This window comes from Cervus elaphus, chromosome 21 (genome assembly GCF_910594005.1).
Source record: "Cervus elaphus chromosome 21, mCerEla1.1, whole genome shotgun sequence".
In the NCBI taxonomy this organism is placed as follows: Eukaryota; Metazoa; Chordata; class Mammalia; order Artiodactyla; family Cervidae; genus Cervus; species Cervus elaphus.
Genome location: NC_057835.1, coordinates 70934868 through 70956803, shown reverse-complemented (window position 1 = coordinate 70956803; position 21936 = coordinate 70934868). Strand labels below are relative to the sequence as shown.

General features: G+C 40.3%; 1 protein-coding gene across 4 annotated transcripts in view; it reads right to left on the bottom strand.

Annotated features, from left to right (window-relative positions):
• The window catches only part of RAD54B (RAD54 homolog B), a 113871-nt gene extending 92149 nt beyond the window's left edge, over nt 1-21722 (bottom strand). For 2 of the 4 annotated variants that reach the window (XM_043879866.1, XM_043879868.1), the window contains exons 1-2: nt 21614-21722; nt 6415-6565 (exon numbers count right to left, since the gene is read on the bottom strand). In XM_043879866.1, coding sequence (XP_043735801.1) covers nt 6415-6549 — 135 coding nt within the window. In that variant the 5' untranslated portion in view covers nt 6550-6565; nt 21614-21722. Of the gene's footprint in view, nt 1-6414; nt 6566-6887; nt 6948-21613 lie in introns of those variants that run through there. The other 2 variants (XM_043879869.1, XM_043879865.1) reach the window with 2 other exon arrangements.
• Nucleotides 21723-21936: the final 214 nt, after the last annotated feature.

Here is a 21936-nt window from a genome sequence, read left to right as displayed (position 1 = left end):
CTTAGTGGCTTAAAACAACACAAATGTATTGTCTTATAATTTTCTAAGTTTGAACTCTGACTTGGCTCTTACCAGGCTGAAATCAAGGTTACCTGCATTTCTTTCAGGAGGTTCTAAGACAGAACACATTTCCTTGGCTTTCCAAACTTCTAAAAGCTACCAACATTGCTCCACTTCATAGTCAGTGCCTCTGCATCTCTCTGCCCCTGCTTCCTTAATCACATCTCTTTCTCTAACTCTCATCTGTCTCCCTCTTCTACTTTTAAGGACCTTTGTGATTACATTGGGTCCACCTTGATAAGCCAGAATGACCACCCTCACTCCCATCTCAAGGTCCTTAAACATTAATCACTTAGTCAAGAGTCCCTTTTGCCATGTGAGGTAATATATTCACGGGTTTCCAGGGACTAGGATATGGACGTTTTTGGAAGGTCATTTTTCTGTCTACAATAGTATGTTTGAAGTGTTTTTTAAATAATAGCTTACAATAACAGACACAGCTGTCTTATCTCTATAAATATTCATTTTAACAAATTTCAGAGACATTCAAAAACCTATCTGATAATATTTTAAAGTAAGTCATGGAAATAAATTAATGAGAGTCACAAATTTTATTTTTTGCAACATTTTATTTTGATATAATTTTAAACTTATAGAAACATTCCAGGAATAATACAAGGAAGTCCCATGTACTCTTTACCCAAATTCACCATCTGTTTACATTCTGCTCCATTTACTCTCCCTCTCTCTCTCCTGTGCAAGTGTGTGTATCACGTGTGTGTGTGGTGTGTGTACATCTGAAAGTAAGCTGGAGACACCGTGATCCTTTACCTCTAAAAATGACAAAGTGTGTTTGCAAAGAGCAAAGACACTCTTGTATAATCACAGTAACCATCAAAATCAAAAATTTAACCATGGTAGTAAAACATTATTATCTAATCCACAGCCCACATTCAAATGGGGTCACTTACCCAACAATGTCTTTTGACAGTTTTTTCCCCTGAGCAAGGATCCAATCCCAGATCACACAATACATTTAGTCAACAAGCTTCTCTAGTTTCCTTTCATCTAGAACAGTTCCTCACCTTTATTCATCTTTTGTGATTTCTGACACTTTCGAAGAATTGTCAGGCCAACTTTTTTATAGAATGCTCCCCTATCTGGATTGTCTGATGTTTCCTAATGATGAGCTTCAGATTACGTATTTTGGAGGGAATATCATGGTTCACCATACTAAGGGCACAAAATATCAATCTGTCCATTACTGCAGGCAGCCATTTGATTAAAGTGGTGTCTACCAGGTATTCTCACCAAGTTAGTATTTTTCTACTTGTCTTTAAAGTATGTTGTAAGGAGATGCTTGAGTGTATTCAAATATTCTACTTCCTGATAAAACATTCACCTATTAATCCAATGGGTTCTGGGACCCATTAATATTTTCCAACATCACCATTACCTTTATTTTTGTGATTTAGCATTCCACTCTGAGAAAGAGTTTACTACTTACTTAGTTATATTACTATGGATTCAGACTCCTACATTATTCAGTGGGTTATTATCCATTAGTATATTTATTTTGATGCTTGATTTGTTCCAGATTTTTATTTATCAGACCACTCAAATAAAAGACCCCTGAGGTCACCAAACCAATACATTCTTGGTATGGATTAATTCAATCTAAGAAAAAATTTAAGGATGGAATAGACGAAGGGGACAGTAGAGTTGACTGCTCAGCCTAGTACTTTCAGGCTTTGCCTGTTGCCTTACTTAAAACGGCTGTATGGTTTCAAAAATGCCTACCTCATTAGTATTTAAAGAAAACTTTTTAGTTTCTTAATAATAATTATAAGAGGAAAAGAATAAACCAGCGGTTTTGGTTTCAAATTAGTCCTTAGAACCTCCGTCAGAAAATAAACCTAAACACAAGGGCGTCAAAATGATTCAATAGAGGAAAAAACAGTCTTTTCAAAAACTGGTCCTGGAACCCAATTAGATATCCACGTGTAAAATGATAAAATTGGATTCCTACCTCACACCATACATAAAAACCATTTCAAAAATGGGTCATGGACTGAAATGGAAGAATTAAAACTATAAAACTCTTAGAAGAAAATACAGTAAATCTTCATGACATTCTCAGATACAACATTAAAATCACAAGTACTACCAACACCAAAAAAGAAAAACCCAGATAAACTGGACTTCGTCAAAATTTAAAATGTTCATGCCACAGATGAAGCCATCAAGAAAGTGAAAGGTAATCAACAACACAGGTGAAAATATTTGCAAATCATATAAGGCACCTATGTTTAGAACCTATACAGAACTCTTACAACTATGTAATAAAAAGCAAATAATCCAACTTAAAAAAATAGGATCTGAATAAACAATTCTCCAAAAAAGATATACAAATGGCCAATAAGCACATACAAAAATGCTCAACATTAGCCACCAAGGAAAAGTAAATCAAAACCCCAAGTCGGATACCACTTCATCCATAGTATGGTTATAATCAAATAGATAATAAGTAAGTGTTGATAAACATGTGGAGGACTGAAACCTCATACATTAATGATGGGAATGAAACAGTACAGCCACCATGGCATTAAAAGGTTAACCACAGAATTATTATATGATCCAGCAATTCCATCCTAAGAATGCACCCAAGAGAAATGAAAACATGTATCTATTCAACAATTTACACATGAATATTCATCCGCATTATTCATAATGCCTAATAAATTTAAAAAATAGAAACAACTCAAACATCCATCAACCAACAGATGGAATAATAAAATATGGTATATTAATGCAATGAAATATTACTCAGTGTGGTAAGCAGAATAATGCCTCCCAAAGATGTCCATACCCTAATTCCTATAACCTACGGAAATGTTACCTTATGTGGCAAAAGAGACTTCACAGATGCAATTAAGGTTAAGAACCTTGAAATAGAGATATTGTCCTGAGTTATCCAGGGCGGCCCAATCTAACCAAATGAGTTCCAGTTTCAGAGAACCAAAAAGATGTCAATAAAAGGAATCAAACTGCCACTACCAATTTTCAAAGAATTAAGAAGGGGGCCACCAAGATTGCAGGTGGCCTGTAGAAACTAGAAAAGGCAAAGAAAACACTCTTAAAACCTCCAGAAATAAATGCGACCCTGCCAACACCTTGATCTTAGCCCAATGTGACCCAAGTTGAGCTTCTGACTTACAGAACTATAAGATAATACATTTGCATTGTTCTAAGTCACTAAATTTCTGGTAATCTGTTACAGCAGCAATAGGAAACTAATACATTCAGCAATAAAAAGAAATAAATTACTGATACATGCCACAATATGGACGAGCCTTGAAAAACACTATGAAACTGAAAACAGTGAGGCATAAAATGCCACATGTTGTGTGACTCTATTTATATGAAATGTTCATAATAGATAAATACATAAAACAGAAAGTATATTAGTGATTACAAAGGGCTGAGGGATTTGAATGGGTTGATGTGTGTAAGGTCTCTCTCTTTCTAGAATGATTAAAATGGTCTGAAATTGATTTTGGTAATCATTACACAACTCTGACCATATGAAATACAACTGAATTGTAGTAGGTAGATTACAGGTATGTGCATTTAAACAAAGTTGCTTTTATAAAAAGAAACCATATTTAAAATGAAAAACTATGCTTACATGGTTTTCTCCTTACATTGTGGCCAGAATTCTAAAGGAGTGTCGGATAAAACAAACAGATGCAGACCAAATGACAAGAGTCAAGAATGAGCAGATTTTTCAACAACAAAAAGACAAAAAAACAGTTAAAAGCCTCAAAGGATGTGAAAAGACATTTCTCCATAGAAGATAAGCATATGGTCAATAAGCACATGAAAAAATGCTCAGAATTACTAGTCATTAGGAAAGTGCAAATCAAGACCACAGTGGAATACCACTTCACACCAACAAGGATGACCATAATCAAAAAAACAGCAACAAAAACAAAATAACCAAAAAAAAAAAAACCAGTGTTGCTAAAGATGTGGAGAAATTGTAACCCTCACACATCGCTGGTGGGAATGTAAAATGGTTCAGTACCTATGGAAAACAATTTGGTAGTACCTTAAAAACTAAACATAGAATTACTGTATCATCTAGCAATTCCACTCTTGGGTATATACATACAAGAGAACTAAAAGCAGGTAACCTAAACAGATGTGAGAGTTGGACTATAAAGAAAGCTGAGAGACAAAGAACTGATGCTTTTAAACTGTGGTGTTGGAGAAGACTCTTGAGAGTCCCTTGAACTACAAGGAGATCCAACCAGTCCATCCTAAAGGAGATCAGTCCTAGGTGTTCATTCGAAGGACTGATGTTGAAGCTGAAACTCCAATACTTTGGCCACCTGATGCAAAGAGCTGACTCATTTGAAAAGACCTGACTGATGCGAAAGATTGAGGGCAGGAGGAGAAGGGGACGACAGAGGATGAGATGGTTGGATGGCATCACCAACTTGATGGACATGGGTTTGGGTGGACTCTGCGAGTTGGTGACGGACAGGGAGATCTGGCGTGCTGCGGTTCATGGGGTCGCAAAGAGTCAGACATGACTGAGCGACTGAACTGAACTGAACCTGAACAGAAACGTGTATGCCAATGTTCATATCAGCATTATTCAAAATAGACAAAAAGTAGAAACAAACCAAGGATCTATCAATGAATGAATGAACAAAATATGGTGTATGTGTATATATATATATATATATATATACACATACAACTGAATCAACATTCAGAAAACTAAGATCATGGCATCTGGTTCCATCACTTCATGGCAAATAGATGGGGAAACAGTGGAAACAGCAGCTGACTTTATTTTTGGGGGCTCTAAAATCACTGCAAATGGTGACTGCAGCCATGAAATTAAAAGACGCTTGCTCCTTGGAAGAAAAGCCATGACCAACATAGACAGCATATTAAGAAGTAGAGACATTACTTTGCCGACAAAGGTTCGTCTAGTCAAGGCTACAGTTTTTCCAGTAGTCATGTATGGGTGTGAGAGTCGGACTATAAAGAAAGCTGAGCACCAAAGAATTGATGCTTTTGAACTGTGGTGTTGGAGAAGACTCTTGAGAGTCCCTTGGACTGCAAGGAGATCAGTCCTGAGTGTTCACTGGAAGGGCTGATGTTGAAGCTGAGACTCCAATACTTTGGCCACCTGATGCAAAGAGCTGACTCATTTGAAAAGATCCTGATGCTGGGAAAGATTGAAGGTAGGAGGAGAAGGGGACAACAGAGGATGAGATGGTTAGTTGGGGTCACCGACTCAATGGACATGAGTTTGAGTAAACTCTGAGGGTTGCTGATGGACAGGGAGGCCTGGTGTGCTGCAGTCCATAGGGTCGCAAAGAGTCAGACATGACTGAGCAATTGAACTGAACTAAAACAACTGAATATTACTTAATCACATAAAGCACTGATGTTCACACCTGTTACAACATGGATGATCCTAGAAAACACAGGCTAAGGGAAATAAGCCAGACACAATAGGACAAATATTTATGATTCCACTTAAATTTGAGGTACCTAGAGTAATCAAATTCATGGAGACAGAAAGTGTAGTGATGACCAGGGAAGGGAGAATAGGGAATTACTGCCTAATGGTTATGAAGTTTCTGTGAAATGAAAAGTTTCGAACACAGAAAATGGTGATTATTGAACAATAAAGAAAATGTAATTAATGCCACTTACCTGCACACTTAAATATGGTAAAATGGCAAATTTTAGGCTATATATATTGTGCCATAATAAAAAAAAGAAAAAATATTAGCAGATTTCAATCTCCAGAACATAAATCAGAGAACTGTAGAGTAGCCAAAGTATGGACTGCCCATTTTACATATGCTCTATATAATCTTTATAAACCTTCTATTATACCTAAGACTTAAATAATCTTTCATCTTAGTAGCAAAGAATATATATTAAGACTGTTTTGAGCACTTACTTTTTATAAGTAAAAAGGAAAAAAGTTTCCATAACAGTGATATAAAACATTATTTATATATGTTTTCTCTTTAAATTACCTTATCCAAAGTTTCTGTTTACTTATGTGGTACCTTTAAAAAGAACACTGATCCAGAATAATTTTTTTTCTTGAACAAGAATCTCCACCCCTCCCCTTGTGGAGGTATTTTTCACTGTTACCAAAAGTTAGTTTATAGACCTAACCCAAGTTTACTTTATGCCATTCCTTCAAATATATATATTTAGTCATTATGTCTAAGGTTTTTAGAAGAATTTATCAGAAATACTGAAAACTCCTATAGGCAGTGAGCACTATTAACTGTTTAAATGGCAATTTTTTTAAATACATGCTTCTCTACATTAGGCTTCCGTTACTGTTGTGTTGTTTTGTTTTTTTTTTACCTCAAATAACTTTATTTCTGAATTCAGTTTTGCAACCTCTTCATTAGGACTTGGATGACTTCTTGCTGGTGATATAAACTTTGGTTTTTTGAAGGGATTCCCTTGCAACTGACTTGGTGCTGCTGATCGTCTCATATTTAGCAGTATTAACCTGAAAAATACCCAAAAGTCATTTCATCAGAAATCTGATTAGAATTACCTCCAAATATATCATCACTATAATCATGAAATCTCTAAAAATATAAGAGGATAAGCCTGTAAAAAGCCTTAGAAAACAAATTCAACATTTGGTAACATTTTATTTTCTATCACAAAAGGCTTTTGAATGTATTAAGATTCAAAATATATGGTACAAACCTGAACATATATTGTACCAATTTTGATAAAACTATAGACTAGCTAATAACAATAAAGCCTTAAACGTAATTTAAATAGTAGTTTCAAAATCAAAGAAAACATAATTATTCACATACTTATATTAATCATGTTGCTTTTTTCCTATTCCACCAATCCATAAACTGCATGCGGGTAGCAATCACTGTTTTCTTAACCATTCTGTAAGCAGCATCAACCACAAAGCCAGATACATGATAATCACTAACAAATACTTTTGAATGAGTGAATAAAATTCTGGCAATTGAAAGAATACATTTACAGTTCAATTTTTACTATCCTATTTCCTTTTAAAGCAATGAGGTATTTTAAATAAATAAATTAAGAGACAAGAACCATGTTTCCAAACTTTTGCTCAATGTTATTTCCATCAGGACAGGACCGGTGAGACAGATAAAAGACAAGAACATTACAAGCACACATCATGCTTCTGCAATGGACAGCAGCAAGCACTCTTATTTAAAGCAATCTCACAAAACTGTACACAAAATAAGGCATCAACAAGGATGTACATGGCTACCAAAATAATTTGCTTAACCCAGAAATTATACTTCTGGAAATTTACCCTAAGGAATTAGCAAAGATATACTCAAAGAATTATGTATAAGGTTTTCATGCCAACATTACTTATAGTAGGAGAAAAAAGGGAAATTTAAATATCTACAGCAGGATACTGGATAAAATAGAATACACTCTCTTCCTACATGACTAAAATGTAGTGCTGCAATTTCCCAAACAAGCCATGTTCTCATTTCCTCTAGGTCTTTGAACAAACTCCCTACACAGTATTGGGTCTCCGATACAGCCTTTACCTTTTCTCTGCCTGATGAATTTCAACTTATCCTTTAGGACTCTTAACTATGAGCCGCCTTCATCTCCCCCAAAGACTGGATTAGAAATCCTTCCTATGTGTCTACTACCCAAGTACTTTTCACACTGTAATGAAACTGCCTATTAATTCCCCCAAGTTGTAAACTCCTGGATCAGGCATGAAGTCTTACCTTCCAATCATCAGTATTTTGCCAGTATCAACACAAGAAGGCATTCACTATTTGTTATATAAATAATTCTACAGCCATGAATGGGGGGGGGGGGGGAAATGGGGATCACATTTTAAAAGAATGTTTAATGATATGAGAAACTTTCTTATACATCAAATAAAAAATGGCTAAAAACAGCAATTTTAGCAAAGTTGCAAAAATACAAGATTAATACTCAGAAATCAATTATTTTCCAACTTATCAGCAGTAACTGGAATTTGAATTTAAAAACACAATACCATTTACATTAGCACCCCGCAAAAATGAAATATTTAAGGGTAATCTAACAAAGCATGTATAAGATCTATAGAAGGAAAAACTATAAAAACTCTGCTGAGCAAAATCAAAGAACTCAATGAGTGAAGAGATACTGGATTTCCCTGGTGGTCCAGTGGTTAAGAATCACATGCCAGCGCAAGGAACACGGGTTCAGCCTCGGGTCTGGGAAGACCCCACACGTCACTGAAACCAACTATAAGCCTGAGCGCCACAGTTACTGAGCCCACACGCTAGAGTCCACAAGCTGCAACTACTGAGGCCTGTCTGCCTCACAGTCCATGCTCTGTAACAAGAGAGGCCACCACAAGTTCAGTCCAGTCGCTCAGTCGTGTCCGACTCCTTGCGACCCCATGAACTGCAGCTCGTCAGGCCTCCCTGTCCATCACCAACTCCCGGAGTCCACCCAAACCCATGTCCACTGTGTCGGTGATGCCATCCAGCCATCTCATCCTCTGTTGCCCTCTTCTGCTTTCAATCTTTCCCAGCATTAGGGTCTTTTTCAGTGAATCGGCTCTTCCCATCAGGTGGGAAGTATTGGAGCGTCAGCATCAGTCCTTCCGATGAGTATTCAGGGTTGATTTCCTTTAAGATTAACCAATTTGATCTCCTTGCTGTCCAAGGGACTCTCAAGAGTCTTCTCCACCATCACAGTTTAAAAGCATCAATTTTGCGGCACTCTGCCTTCTTTATGGTCCAGCTCTCACATCCATACACAACTACTGGAAAGACGCTGACTATACACTTTCGTCAGTAAAGTTGTCTTTACTTTTTTTTTTTTTTTTTTTTTTTTTTTATGTCTTTACTTTTTAATACACCATCTAAGCTTGTCATAGTTTTCCTGCCAAGAAGCAATCGTCTTCTAATTTCATGGCTGCAATCACCATCCACAGTTATTTTAGAGTACAAGAAGAGGAAATCTGTCACTGATTCCTCCTTTTTCCCTTCTATTTGCCATGAACTGATGGGACCAGATGCCACAATCTTAAGTCTTTTTTAATACTGAGTTTTAAGCTTTTTCATTCTCCTCTTTCACCCTCATCAAGAGGCTCTTAAGTTCTTCAGTTGTCATTAAAGTGGTATTATTTGCGTATCTGAGGCTGTTGATATTTCTCCTGGCAATCTTGATTCCAGCTTGTAACTCATCCAGCCCAGCATTTCACAAGATGTGCTCTGCGTATAAGTTAAATAAACAGTGTGACAATAAACAGCTTTTTCATAGCACTTTTTCAATTTTGAACCAGTCAATTGTTCTATATAAGGTTGTCATTGTTGCTTCTTGATCTGCATACAGGTTTCTCAGGCGACAAGTAAGATGGTCTGGTATTCCCATCCGTTTAAAAGTTTTCCATAGTTTGCTATGATCCACACAGTCAAAGACTTTAGCGAAGTCAATGAAACAGAGGTAGATGTTTTTCTGGAATTCCCTTGCTTTCTCTATGATTCAGCAAATGTTGGCTGAATTGATGTTTTCGAACTGTGATGCTGCAGAAGATTCTTGAGAGTCCCGTGGACAGCAAGGAGATCAAACCAGTTAATATTGAAGGAAATCAACCCCAAATATTCATTGGAAGAATTGATGCTGAAGCTCCAATACTCTGGCCACCTGATGCAAAGAGCTGACTCATAAAAAAAGACCCTAATGCTGGGAAAGATTGAAGGCAGGAGGAGAAGGAGACGACAGAGGATGAGATGGTTGGATGGCACCACCGATTCAATGGACATGAGTTTGAGCAAACTCCAGGAGATGGTGAAGGACAGGGAGGCCTGGTGTGCTGCAGTCCATGGGATCGCATAGGGTCGGACATGACTGAGCAACTCAATAACAAGGTGGTGCTAGTGGCAGAGAACCCACCTGCCAATGCAGGAAACATAAGATATGCAGGCTCAATCCCTGGATTGGGAAGATCCTCTGGAGGAGGGCATGGCAATCCACTCCAGTATTCTTGCCTGGAGAATCCCATGGAAAGAGGAGCCTGGTGGGCTACAGTCCACAAGGTCACAAAGAGTCAGACACAACTAAACTGAATTAGCATGCACACACTTGCAAAGAAAACAAGACGTTATACTCTTCAGAATAATCAACTTAAAATGAATCATAGGCTTACATGTAAAACACAAAGCAAAAATACTCCTAGAAGATAATACAGAAGAAAATCTAGATGACCTTGGCTATGTTGATGACTTTTTAGCTACAACACCAAGGAACAATCCATGAAAGATAACTGATAAGCTAGACTTCATTAAAATTTAAGACTTGTGCTTTGCAAAGACTATGTCAAGGTAATGGAAAGAAAGCCACACTAGGAGAAAATACCTGCAAAAGGTGTATCTGATAAAGGACTATTATCCAACATATAAAAAGAAATCTTAAAACTCAACAATAAGAAAACAACCCAGTTAAAAAGTGGGCCAAAGATCTTAAAAGACATATCACAAAAGATATACAAATAGCAAATAAGCACATGGAAAGACGCTCCACATCATATGTCATCAAAAATGAAGAAAATCCAAAACAGACAATACCAAATGCCGGTGAGGATGTGGGGCAATAGGAATTTTCATTCATTCCTGGTGGGAATGCAAAATGGTACAGCCACTTTGGAAGACATTTTGGCACTTTCTTATAAAAGTGAACATATTTTTATCATAGGATAAACCCCTTTCAACAAAGAGTTGAAAAAACCTGCATAAAAATGTTTTACAGCAACTTTATTCATTATTGCCAAAACTTGAAAGCAACCAAGCACTCAGGTGAATGAATAAACAACTGTGGTGCATTCAGACCACAGAATGTTACTCAGAAATTAACAAAAAAAAAAGAAAAAGAGCTGTCAACCCATGAAAAGACATAAAGAAACAGTAAATGCATATTACTAAATGAAGGAAGCCAATCTCAAAAGGCTACATACTATATGATTCCAACTATGTGACATCCTAGAAAACTACAGAGGCAAAAGTATGGAGTAAAAAGATCAGTGGTTGCCAAGGGTTAGGGGAGGGGCATATATGAAAAGGTAGAGTACAAAATTTTTTAAGGCAGAGAAAGTATAGTTTATAATGCCCTAATGATGGATACATGTCATTACATATTTGTCTAAATGCAGAAAATGTACAAGGCCAAGAATGAATCCTAATGTAAACTATGGACTCTGGGTACTTATGTGAGTCAACAGTAACAAATGTGCCATTTTGGTGAGGGATGCTGATAACAGGAGAAGGCAGGGGTACATGGTAAATCTCCACCTAAACCTAATGCTGTAAACCTAAAACATCTCCCTCCACTTTGCTAAACCTAAAACTGCTCTAAAAACAGTAAATTTTAATTTCACAAATGGCTACCAAACATGTTCAGCATCATTTCAATGTTATAAAAGAAAAAGACAAAAAAAAATAATATGTGAGTTTGTGCTAAAGACTAGAATACAAAGGGGCATGGGGAACTTTCAGGTATGATCAAGGTAAGCTCCATCATACTGCAGTGTGGTTACAAGTTTGTTAAAACTCATCTAAGTGTACATTGAATTATTAACTGCAAATTACACATCTATAGAGAGTTTTAAAAGACTAGAAAAAACATATGCCACAACATTAACATTATATCTAGATGTCAGAAGTACCAGCAATTTTTTTCTTCTGGATTCTTTACTGTGTATTTCCAATTTTCTACAAAGAAAAAAAGAACTACAGCCAATTAAGCTGGGACATGCCATCACTGCTGGTTAGACCTTTCCCAATTTCAGCAATGTAAAAATGAGGAAATACATGAGTATCTGATAAATAACCAGTCTGGATATACCTTGAGGGATCAGCAGTGGTATAAAAATTCACAGAAATCTCAACTAAAATACAGACCAGAGGCCAGAAGGAGAAGCTCTACCACTGTATGATGATAGCAACGACCAACAGTTAGAAGAAAAGCCCTCTTTTTGCCTGGCAAGAACTCAGCCAATAAAACTGTCACAACTCAGCCAACGAAAAGTCACTACTGGGACCTCCCTGGTGACCCAGTGGTTAAGAACCCGCGCTTCCACTGTGGAGGGGCGTGGAGGGGAGGCGTCAGTGTGGACTCTAGTCAGGGAACTACAACCCCACATGCCGCAGGGCATGGGCCTTCCCCCCCAAAAAAAATGAAGGAAAAGTCACTAGACTTCAAACTCTCAATTCCTCCAATGGACTCTTTGTTTACCGTAGCCCTTTTTTAATTTATTTTTGGTTTGGCTGGGTCTCCTTGCTGCCACAGGCTTTCTCTAGTTGCGGCGAGTGGGGGCTACTCTTTGTTGTGGTTCCTGGACTTCTCACTGGCGCGGCTTCTACTGACCGGGAGCACAGGCTCCAGAGGGTGTGGGATCCAGCCGTCCTGCTGCAGGGGCTTAGCTGCCTCACGGCAGGTGGGATCTTCCTGGACCAGGGATCAAACCCATGTTTCCCACACTGGCAAGTGAATTCCTACAATAGCCTTCTTAATCCCTCCCCCCACCCATAAAAGTGTTCTCCTCTCCTGGGTGCGCAGGTTTTGCACATGGCTCACCATGACTGCAAACCGCAAACTGCAATTGTTTGCTGATCCCGAGTAAACCCATTTTACCCGGAGAAATAACTGGCAGTCTATTTGTTTAAAGTCAACATTTTGGTGGCCCAGACTGGGATCCAGAGAAGACCTGTGATGACTCCAAGGCTGGTGAGCAATCAGGTGCAGGACCCACGCCAAGTCCATTGGTGCCCACTGCTTTTCTTCGTAAACCCTGGGGCTCAAGAGTAAGTCTTTCTCCTGGATCTGAGCTTACATCTTCTTTGGGTTTTTGAGGCTCTCCAGGTTTTATTCAGGATCTGTTTCAGGGACTCATTCTTTCTGTTTAAGGCCTTGTTCTGTCTGTGAGTATTCATTTGGCACTTTGGCCTGACACTTATAAAGTCAGGCTGTTTCAACTATAACTGCACTAGCCTCCAGCCTGACTCCATTGAGAACAGGAGCTGTTTAACCGGAAATGTGCCGGTTCAGCCTTTGGCCAGATCCCCTTTGAAATGGGCTGTCCCAGTGGAACTGCACTGGTAAGCCTTTGGGCCCGCTCCCACAGACTTAGGCTGTTCACTGGGCTTTTGCTGAGCAGCTTTTAGCTTGGCCCTTGCATGACTGGGCTGTTCCCTTAGAACTGGCTAGTATTAGACCTACAGAGTATTTGAGCTGTTTAGGCTTTTGAAACTTATTCTTTCACTCTAGAGAAAAAACTCTGAGAAATGGGATCCCAGTTACCTAAATTATTTTGAGGGTGCACTCCACCACTACAGGGACTCCGGCCGATTTTATGTTTAAAAACTACAGTCCTTCTGCATACACAGTTCCAGCTAGATGGACCAACCTACCCAAAAGCAATTTAGAACGTCAATGGCCATTAGGAGGAACTTGTGAAGTTCCCAAACTTACTTTTCTTAAAACAAAACTGGACAATCATAGATCTAAAATTCCCCAAACTGAAGAAAATGAGTATTTTGATTGCTACTCTGAGGTTTCCAAATGTTATCAGGAGCTGAAAATTGTCTCTTTGCAAAATAACATCTTAGCTGATGCAAAGAAAGAACGATAAAAAAGCTTCAAAATCCTCATCCCCCTCTTCCTCGGCCCTCAAGGGGAGGCCCACCCTCTGGTACCATCTCTCTTCCCTTCTACACCACCTGCACCTCCTCTACACCCTCAGTTCCCCCAAGAAACTCTCCAGCCGAATTTCCCTTTTTCACTAAAACTATCCCATCCCCTTTTCCTCTGAATATATCAGAACCTGCCTTTTAAAATTAAGCCTTCTGAGGACCCAGATGATAAACTCTTGCTTTCTAATAAACCCTAAACTAAAAAACTACTGCACAATTGCACTTATCTCACACACTAGTAAAGTAATGCTCAAAATTCTCCAATCCAGGCTTCAACAATACAAGAACTATGAACTTTCAGATGTTCAAACTGGTTTTAGAAAAGGCAGAGGAACCAGAGATCAAATTGCCAACATCCGCTGGATCATCAAAAAAGTTCTATTTCTGCTTTACTGACTATGCCAAAGCCTTTGACTGTGTGGATCACAATAAACTGTGGAAAATTCTGAAAGAGATGGGAATACCAGACCACCTGACCTGCCTCTTGAGAAACCTGTATGCAGGTCAGGAAGCAACAGTTAGAACTGGGCATGGAACAACAGACTGGTTCCAAATAGGAAAAGGAGTACGTCAAGGCTGTATATTGTCACCCTGCTTATTTAACTTAAATGTAGAGTATATCATGAGAAATGCTGGGCTGGATGAAGCACAAGCCAGAATCAAGACTGCTGGGAGAAATATCAATAACCTCAGATATGCAGATGACACCACCCTTATGGCAGAAAGTGAAGACTTAAAGAGCCTCTTGATGAAAGTGAAAGAGGAGAGTGAAAAAGTTGGCTTAAAGCTTAACATTCAGAAAACTAAGATCATGGCATCCAGTCCCATCACTTCATGGCAAATAGATGGGGAAACAGTGGCAGACTTTATTTTGGGGGGCTCCAAAATCACTGCAGATGGTGGCTGCAGCCATGAAATAAAAGACACTTACTCCTTGGAAGAAAAGTTATGACCAACCTAGACAGCATATTAAAAAGCAGAGACATTACTTTGCCAACAAAGGTCCGTGCAGTCAAGGCTATGGTTTTTCCAGTAGTCATGTATGGATGTGAGAGTTGGACTATAAAGAAAAGAAAAGAAAGCTAAGCACCAAAGAATTGATGCTTTTGAACTGTGGTGTTGGAGAAGACTCTTGAGAGTCCCTTGGACTGCAAGGAGATCCAACCAGTCCATCCTCAAGGAAGTCAGTCCTGAATATTCATTGAAAGGACCGATGTTGAAGCTGAAACTCCAATACTTTGGCCACCTGATGCAAAGAGCTGACTCATTTGAAAAGACCCTGATGCTGGGAAAGATTGAGGGTGGGAGGAGAAGGGGACAACAGAGGATGAGATGGCTGGATGGCATCACTGACTCAATGGACATGAGTTTGAGTAAACTCCGGGAGTCGGTGATGGACAGGGAGGCCTGGCGTGCTGCAGTCCATGGGGTCGCAAAGAGTTGGACACAACTGAGCAACGGAACTGAATTCAACTGAAAGCTAAACTGCAAGCAATAGTCAAAGATTTTCCAAAAGTAAACAAAGATCCTCACAGGTTTGTATCGGAATTTAGTATAGTCATTCAAACTATCAACCTGGTTTCTCCAACTTATATCAGCTAGTTCATATGTGTGTCAGCAAAGGTCAGGCCCACCTTGTATGAAAACTGCTGACTTGGAGGAATTCCCTGGCAGTGCACTGGTTAGGAATGGGAGCTCTCACTGCCAGGGCTGGGGTTCAATCCCTGGTCAGGAAACTAAAACTCCACAAGCCATGTAGCATGGCAGGAAAAAAACAAAAACAAAAAAACACATGCTAACTGGGAAAATACTGAAAGGTCTCTAGAATTACAACCCAGAGACAAGTCCACCAACTTATTATATGGTCAGGCTCAAGCAATCTCCAGATGACTTCATCAGGCGTTTCCACAGACTTTCGCAAAGTCTGTTAATCTGAACAAAATTCAGGCTTGCACACAAAAATCTGATGAATCTGTTCATAACTATTACAACAACTTTAAACTGTTTTTTTTTTTTAAAAAAAAAACTCTGCTTTTTTTTCTTCAGGTGTTGATTCCACCTATGTAGCTTTTAACTGTATGTTCATTAATGGGCTGAAGCAGGACCTTTCTCTTCCAATAAAATGGACCAGGATAGGATGGAAAACTATGCCTATTTCAGATTTAGCTAATCTAGCAAGTCAGCTCTTTCACACTCTAGATGAGTCACCTCAAAGAAAGCCTGCCATAATTCTTAATATTCAAGTCCAGCAAATAAATTCAAGGCTAGCCCCTAAAAGAAACCAAAGCCCTCCTAGTTTTGCTAGGACTTCAAACAGTCAGAACACTGGAAAGAGACTGTTATAAATTTAACCACTTTCAGGTGCCATTAGCCCTCTAACCAGCCTTTCCAACATTCTCCCAATTGTTAATGAAGGGATTCTGAGAAAATACAGGGGTTCTTCCCAATTCTTCCTCTTAAACATCTGGAGAAGCATTTGCCAGATTGAGGATGAGTCTCTTCCAGTCTTAAAGGACATGAGAGACTTACTCTCAGTGTTCAACACCACTACAAAAAGGAGCCTCTGACTCAGAGTACTACAACAGTTCAAGTAGCGGGGATCTCTAATGAACTTCAATAGATTCCTGTCTCTGAACCTATACCCTTTTGTTTAGGCCACTTGAGAGATACACACCCTTTTCCCCTTAGTTTCTCTGCCCAAACCCACTTATTAGCTTGATCCTTCCTTAGAAAAGTCTCATGCCAGAACTTCTTTCTCCCAAAGGGTAAACAATTCTAGAGTTTTTATAGTAGTAAAGCAACCAACCAGGTGAATGGAATTATCTTTGACAACCTGTATTTGCTTCATCTCTCATGCTACTAGAGCTGATTCAGAAAACATAGATCATCTCTCCCTATTGAATCAGCTATCACCCTCCTTATGGAGGTGCCATATATACCTGAAGTTGGCAAAATTCACAGTGCATCTCCCATCAAGGGAGATATTTACAAGTGGCACTAGTGGTAAAGAACCTGCCTGCCAATTCGATCCCTGGTCGGAAAGATACTCAGGAGGAGGGCATGGCAACCCCTGGAATCCCCAGGACAGAGGAGCCTGGTAGGCTTAAGTCCAAAGAGTTGCAAAGAGTCAGTCACGACTGTAGCGACTTAGCAAACTTGCAGGCACCCACGCATTCCCATCGAGATTCTAATAGATCCTTCAAATCCCCTCCCCCAAATTAATTAATACCCTACAAGTAAAGAAGCCCTTCAAGGCATAAAACCCATAACAGAAGATTACAAGGCTCAAGACTTTACAATCCCTACTACTAGTTATACTAATATAACATTCCCATTTTACTGGTGAGAAAATCAAAGGGCCAAAGGTGGAGTTGCCCAAGGACCTCCAAGCAATAAACAACACTGTTATCTCTTGACACCTTGGCTGTTGTTCCTAACCCTCTACTAAAATCCATTCTCACTGGAAGTAAATTATTTACTGTAACTGATTTATCAGTGTATTCTTTAGTATTCCAGTTGATCAAAGCTACACAATGCCTTTTTGCCCTCACTTGAGAAGAAAAAACTCACCTGGACAGTAAAAACTCAAGGTTTTACTGAAAGTCCGTATTTCTCATAAATCCTAGAGGCTGATCTGTATGATAAAAAGTTCCCCACAGGTTCTACTTTGTTGTAATATGTGAATGATTTGCTTCTTTGCTCTCCCTCTCAAGCTGCCTCCTTGGAAGACAGTATCCACTTGCTATAAGGTTTTAGCCTTATAAGACATAAAATCACCAAGGAAAAATTGCATCAGTTTGCCCAAACCCAGGTTCAATATTTAGGGCATCTGATATCAGAACAAGGACTGTGTATAGATCCAAATAGGCTTCATGGTGTACTAAGTTTCCCCAAACCCAAAGTGAAAGTGAAAGTCGCTCAGTCGTGTCCAACTCTTTGCGATGCCATGGATTTCTCCAGGCCAGAATACTGGAGTGGGTAGCTATTCCCTTCTCCAGGGGATCTTCCCAACCCAGGGATCCAACCCAGGTCTCCCGCATTGCAGGTGGATTCTTTACCAGCTGAGCCACCAGGGAAGCCCAAACCCAAAACTAACTGTCAACTACGAGGCTTTCTTAGGCTAGTTGGTTATCACTTTGATAACATTCTAAATTTCTCTTATGGCCAATCCTCCATATGTTTTACTAAAGAACAACAGGAACCAATTCTATAGGAATAACCAGAAAACATAGTCTTTAAGGCCTTAAACAAGTTTCATGAACCCACCTGCCCTTGGGCATTCTAATTATCAGATTTTCCTTTTCCTTTTTGTGTATGAAAAGGAAAGAAATGCCCTTGCATACTCACCCAAAAACATGGGGACCACCAACAACCCATAGGGTATTACAATCATTACTGCCACCGCCATTTTGGTTAAGACCATCAAGAAAACAGTTGTGGGATCCTCATTAACACTCGTGACGCAGAAATCCTCCTAAATTCAACATTTCCAAGTCAGCTGTCCTCACCTACGAAGTCCTTTTGTTAACCCCTCCTTACATAACATTTCTACAGTGTAATAACCTGTAGAAATAACCTGACCCTCCCGCTACTCTTCTCCCCTCTGTCAACAAAGTCCCTCATGAGTGCTTAATGCTGAGGGATCATCTGATTCCTTGTGACTGATCTGCAGGAAATTCCTTTGGGTAACACTGGGTTCACTGATGGCTGGGAGAGTGACAATATTGGAACTACTTTTGATAGTGTTGAGGTAGCACCTTTACTACTTCAACTCAACAAACTGAATTATATACTCTTATATGGGCTTATACTTTAGCCAAGGGCAAAACTGTCAATATTTACACTGATAGTAGATATGCTTTCAGAGCAGCTCAAGATCTTGGAATGTTGGGGAAGCAATGTGGCTTCCTTACTTTAGCAGAAATAAAATTTTAAAATGTCCCTATGTTCAGGAGTGATTGGATGCATTACTTTTACCTGCAACGTTAGCCAATACTAAGATTCTGCTAAACTTGACTCTGAAAGCTAAGGGAAATCACCTTGCTGACATTTCCACAAGAAATACTGCCATGGTCCAAATGGATATTCTCCTAAATGGCAACTTAGAAAACTGGCTAGAGAAGCCTAACTGGCTTCAGAAAATGAAAAACAAGATTGGAAATTCAGTAACTGACGGCTTGATATTTTAATATCAAGAAAGCTCTGGTTTGGACCAAATAACTACCCAGTCCACTAAAGATTCTAAAATTCCCTCTCCTAAGCACTGTACATAGTACCATTTGGTCTACTGGCAAAATTATAGCTTTTATGAATCAACATTTGTGAGGAAATATTAGCAAGGCCACAAAAAAAGTGCCTATCTCACTTGTCCCGTTTGTTTAAAATACAACCCAGGGAACCTGAGAGTACTTCTCCCAGATATTTTAAACTGCCTAGTGGACCATTTGAGGTCTGGCAAATGGATTTCACACAACTTCCTTCATCTTATGGATAAAAACATGCTTTTGTCATGGTCTGTACATTTTCACACTGGACTGAAGCCTTCCCGGTTACAGTCTACCACCTCTTCTGCAGCTAAAGCTTACTTGGAAAAGATTGTCCCAACCCAGAGAACTCCCCTCAAACTTCAAAATATTTGAGGAACCCATTTTACTCGCTAGGCACTTCAACAAGTCAGGCCAGTTCTACACCACTTTCACTGCGCTGCTCACCCTCAATGCCCTGGTTTAGTCGAACACACTAATGGCTTTATCCAAATATCTCAGCCAAAAGCATTGCCACTGGTCCTCCTGTATTTCACATTTAAGAATCACTATGTTAAACCCTTAAACTTTTCTACACCTAAATTTTATCATGTCTAATTTTTCAACCCTTCTCTTTATCCTGTAAACTAAAGAAAATGTTAATGAATTTGAGTATGCAGGTATGCGAAAAGCAGCAAAGTGGGGATTAAGAAAACACTTGAGCCAGGCTGCCTTGGCTTGGTTTCTAGCTCTGCCATTTATATAAGCCCTTAGGCATCCACCAAGCCATCTAACTTGCTGATGATGCATTTCAGAGTAAAGTGCAGATTATCATTATGTGTGTGTGCTCAGGTGTCCTACTCCTTGCCACCCCATCGACGGTAGCCACCCGGGCTCCTCCATCCATGGAATTTTCCAGGCACAAACATGGAGGGGGTTACCATTTCGTACCACACAGGAGCTTCCTGATCCAAGGACTGAACCCACAGCTCTCACGTCTCCTGCTTGGCAGGCAGATTCTTTCCCACTGTGCCACTGAGGAAGCCCTAGACATCAGTATACTTCCCCCAAAATGTTTCTGAATCCTTATTACTTCTTAAATTAGTGCTATGTGCGCCCTTTCCCAGCCCTAGAAATAACACCCATTTGGCACCCTGCTGTGATGCTCTAACATCTGTTATATTCTCACACCTACCTACTTCTGCTCTCCCAAGTAAAATGGCAAATCCAGGCTAATGACACATCAGAAGACCTATGTTACTGGGCAACTTAATACACTGTACTGTGCAATAATTAAGAATACAGTTTTTGAGGCAAATGCCTGAATATAAGTACGGACTAACATTTCTATCATGTGATCTTACACGGTTTATATAACTTCTTTGGGCTTCCCTGGTGGCTCAGTGGAAAAGAATCCGCCTTCAATGCAGGAGATGAGAGTTCGATCCCTGGGTCAGGAAAAAGCCCCTGGAGAAGGAACTGGCAACCCACTCCACTATTATTCCCGGGGGAAATCTCAGGGTCAGAGGAGCCTGGCAGGCCTCAGACCATGGGGTCAGACAGGACTTAGCAACTATACAAGGACAACATAATAATAATTATTCATAAGATGGTTGGGGGGTTAAATCAAATACTTAAACTACTTAGAATAAAGTCTGACATAGTAAACACTCAGTGTTATCTGTAACGTTACAATGTATGATAATTACTATTAGATGTCTCGCACATAACGTTCTATGAGACTAGAAATGAGGAAGGTCCCGAGAGAGCGTCTATCAAAAGATAAAGTTGGACAAAGGAGATTTTGACCAGAATCTAGGGATTCTGTTTGGCTTTGAAGCGGGCGTGGGAGGGGAACCATCAAACCTCTAGGATGCAAGAATTCAAATACAATAGTAAGGAACCAGCAACACACCTCCCCTGCTGTTTCCGCTTTCCGACTTCCAACACCATTAGAAAGAAAGAAAGTGAAGTCGCTCAGTCGTGTCCGACTCTCTGCGACCCCATGGACTGTAGCCCACCAGGCTCCTCTGTCCATTGGATTTTTCAGGCAAGAATACTGGAGTGGGTTGCCATTTCCTTCTCCAGGGGATCTTCCTAATCCAGGGATCGAACCTGGGTCTCCCCCATTGCAGGCAGACGCGTTACCGTTATTTCCTTTCGTGGCTCAAGTTGCTCCTTTGATTTTTATGGCCCCTCTAAAGAAAATAATTCTTCCATTACTTAGTTAATTCTAATTAATACCGCACAGGACACTATAGCTGAATCCTGAGGAAAGCCACCCAAACGCCACAGCAGGTAGGCGGGCGGGAGCGGAGGCACCACCGCGCGGAGTCGCCTCTCCTGGCGGCCTCCCCACCACAGACGCGCCCCCACGGCCCGCCCTCGGGCACCAGCGCCCCACGGCAGGCAGCCAATCGCCCCTCAATCTTGAGACCCCATCGACACTCCCAGACCCGCAGGAGGCGGCCGCGGCTACGCCGCCGCCTTCCTGCCCTCCCGCCTCCTTCAAAGCCTCACTCTGGAGCCTCTCGCGTCTTTGTCCCACACAAGCCTACAGCCTGTCACAGCCTCACACGCCTCCCCCCTCCAGGGACGCACCGGTGAGGATCCGAAAGGACCGACGGCCGGGGGGCCAGGACTACGCGGAGTAGACAGCAACACCCCCCAACGCCAGAGCATCTCAAGGCGCCCGCCTCGGCGCAGCCAATCGGGGACGACCCCTGGCGCGTGCGCAGTAGCTTCCTGCCGCAGTTCCGGGTCCGCCTCGTCTCTAAATGGACGACGTGTTCGCATCACTGCGCAAGCGCCTTCGTGTGTCTCCGCGAGCGCTCACTTCCAAGTTGGCTTCGGGATTGTGGTTCATTTCTCAAGTTTGCTGCCAACACTCAGATGTGGTGTAGATGCTGAGGCTACAGACCACA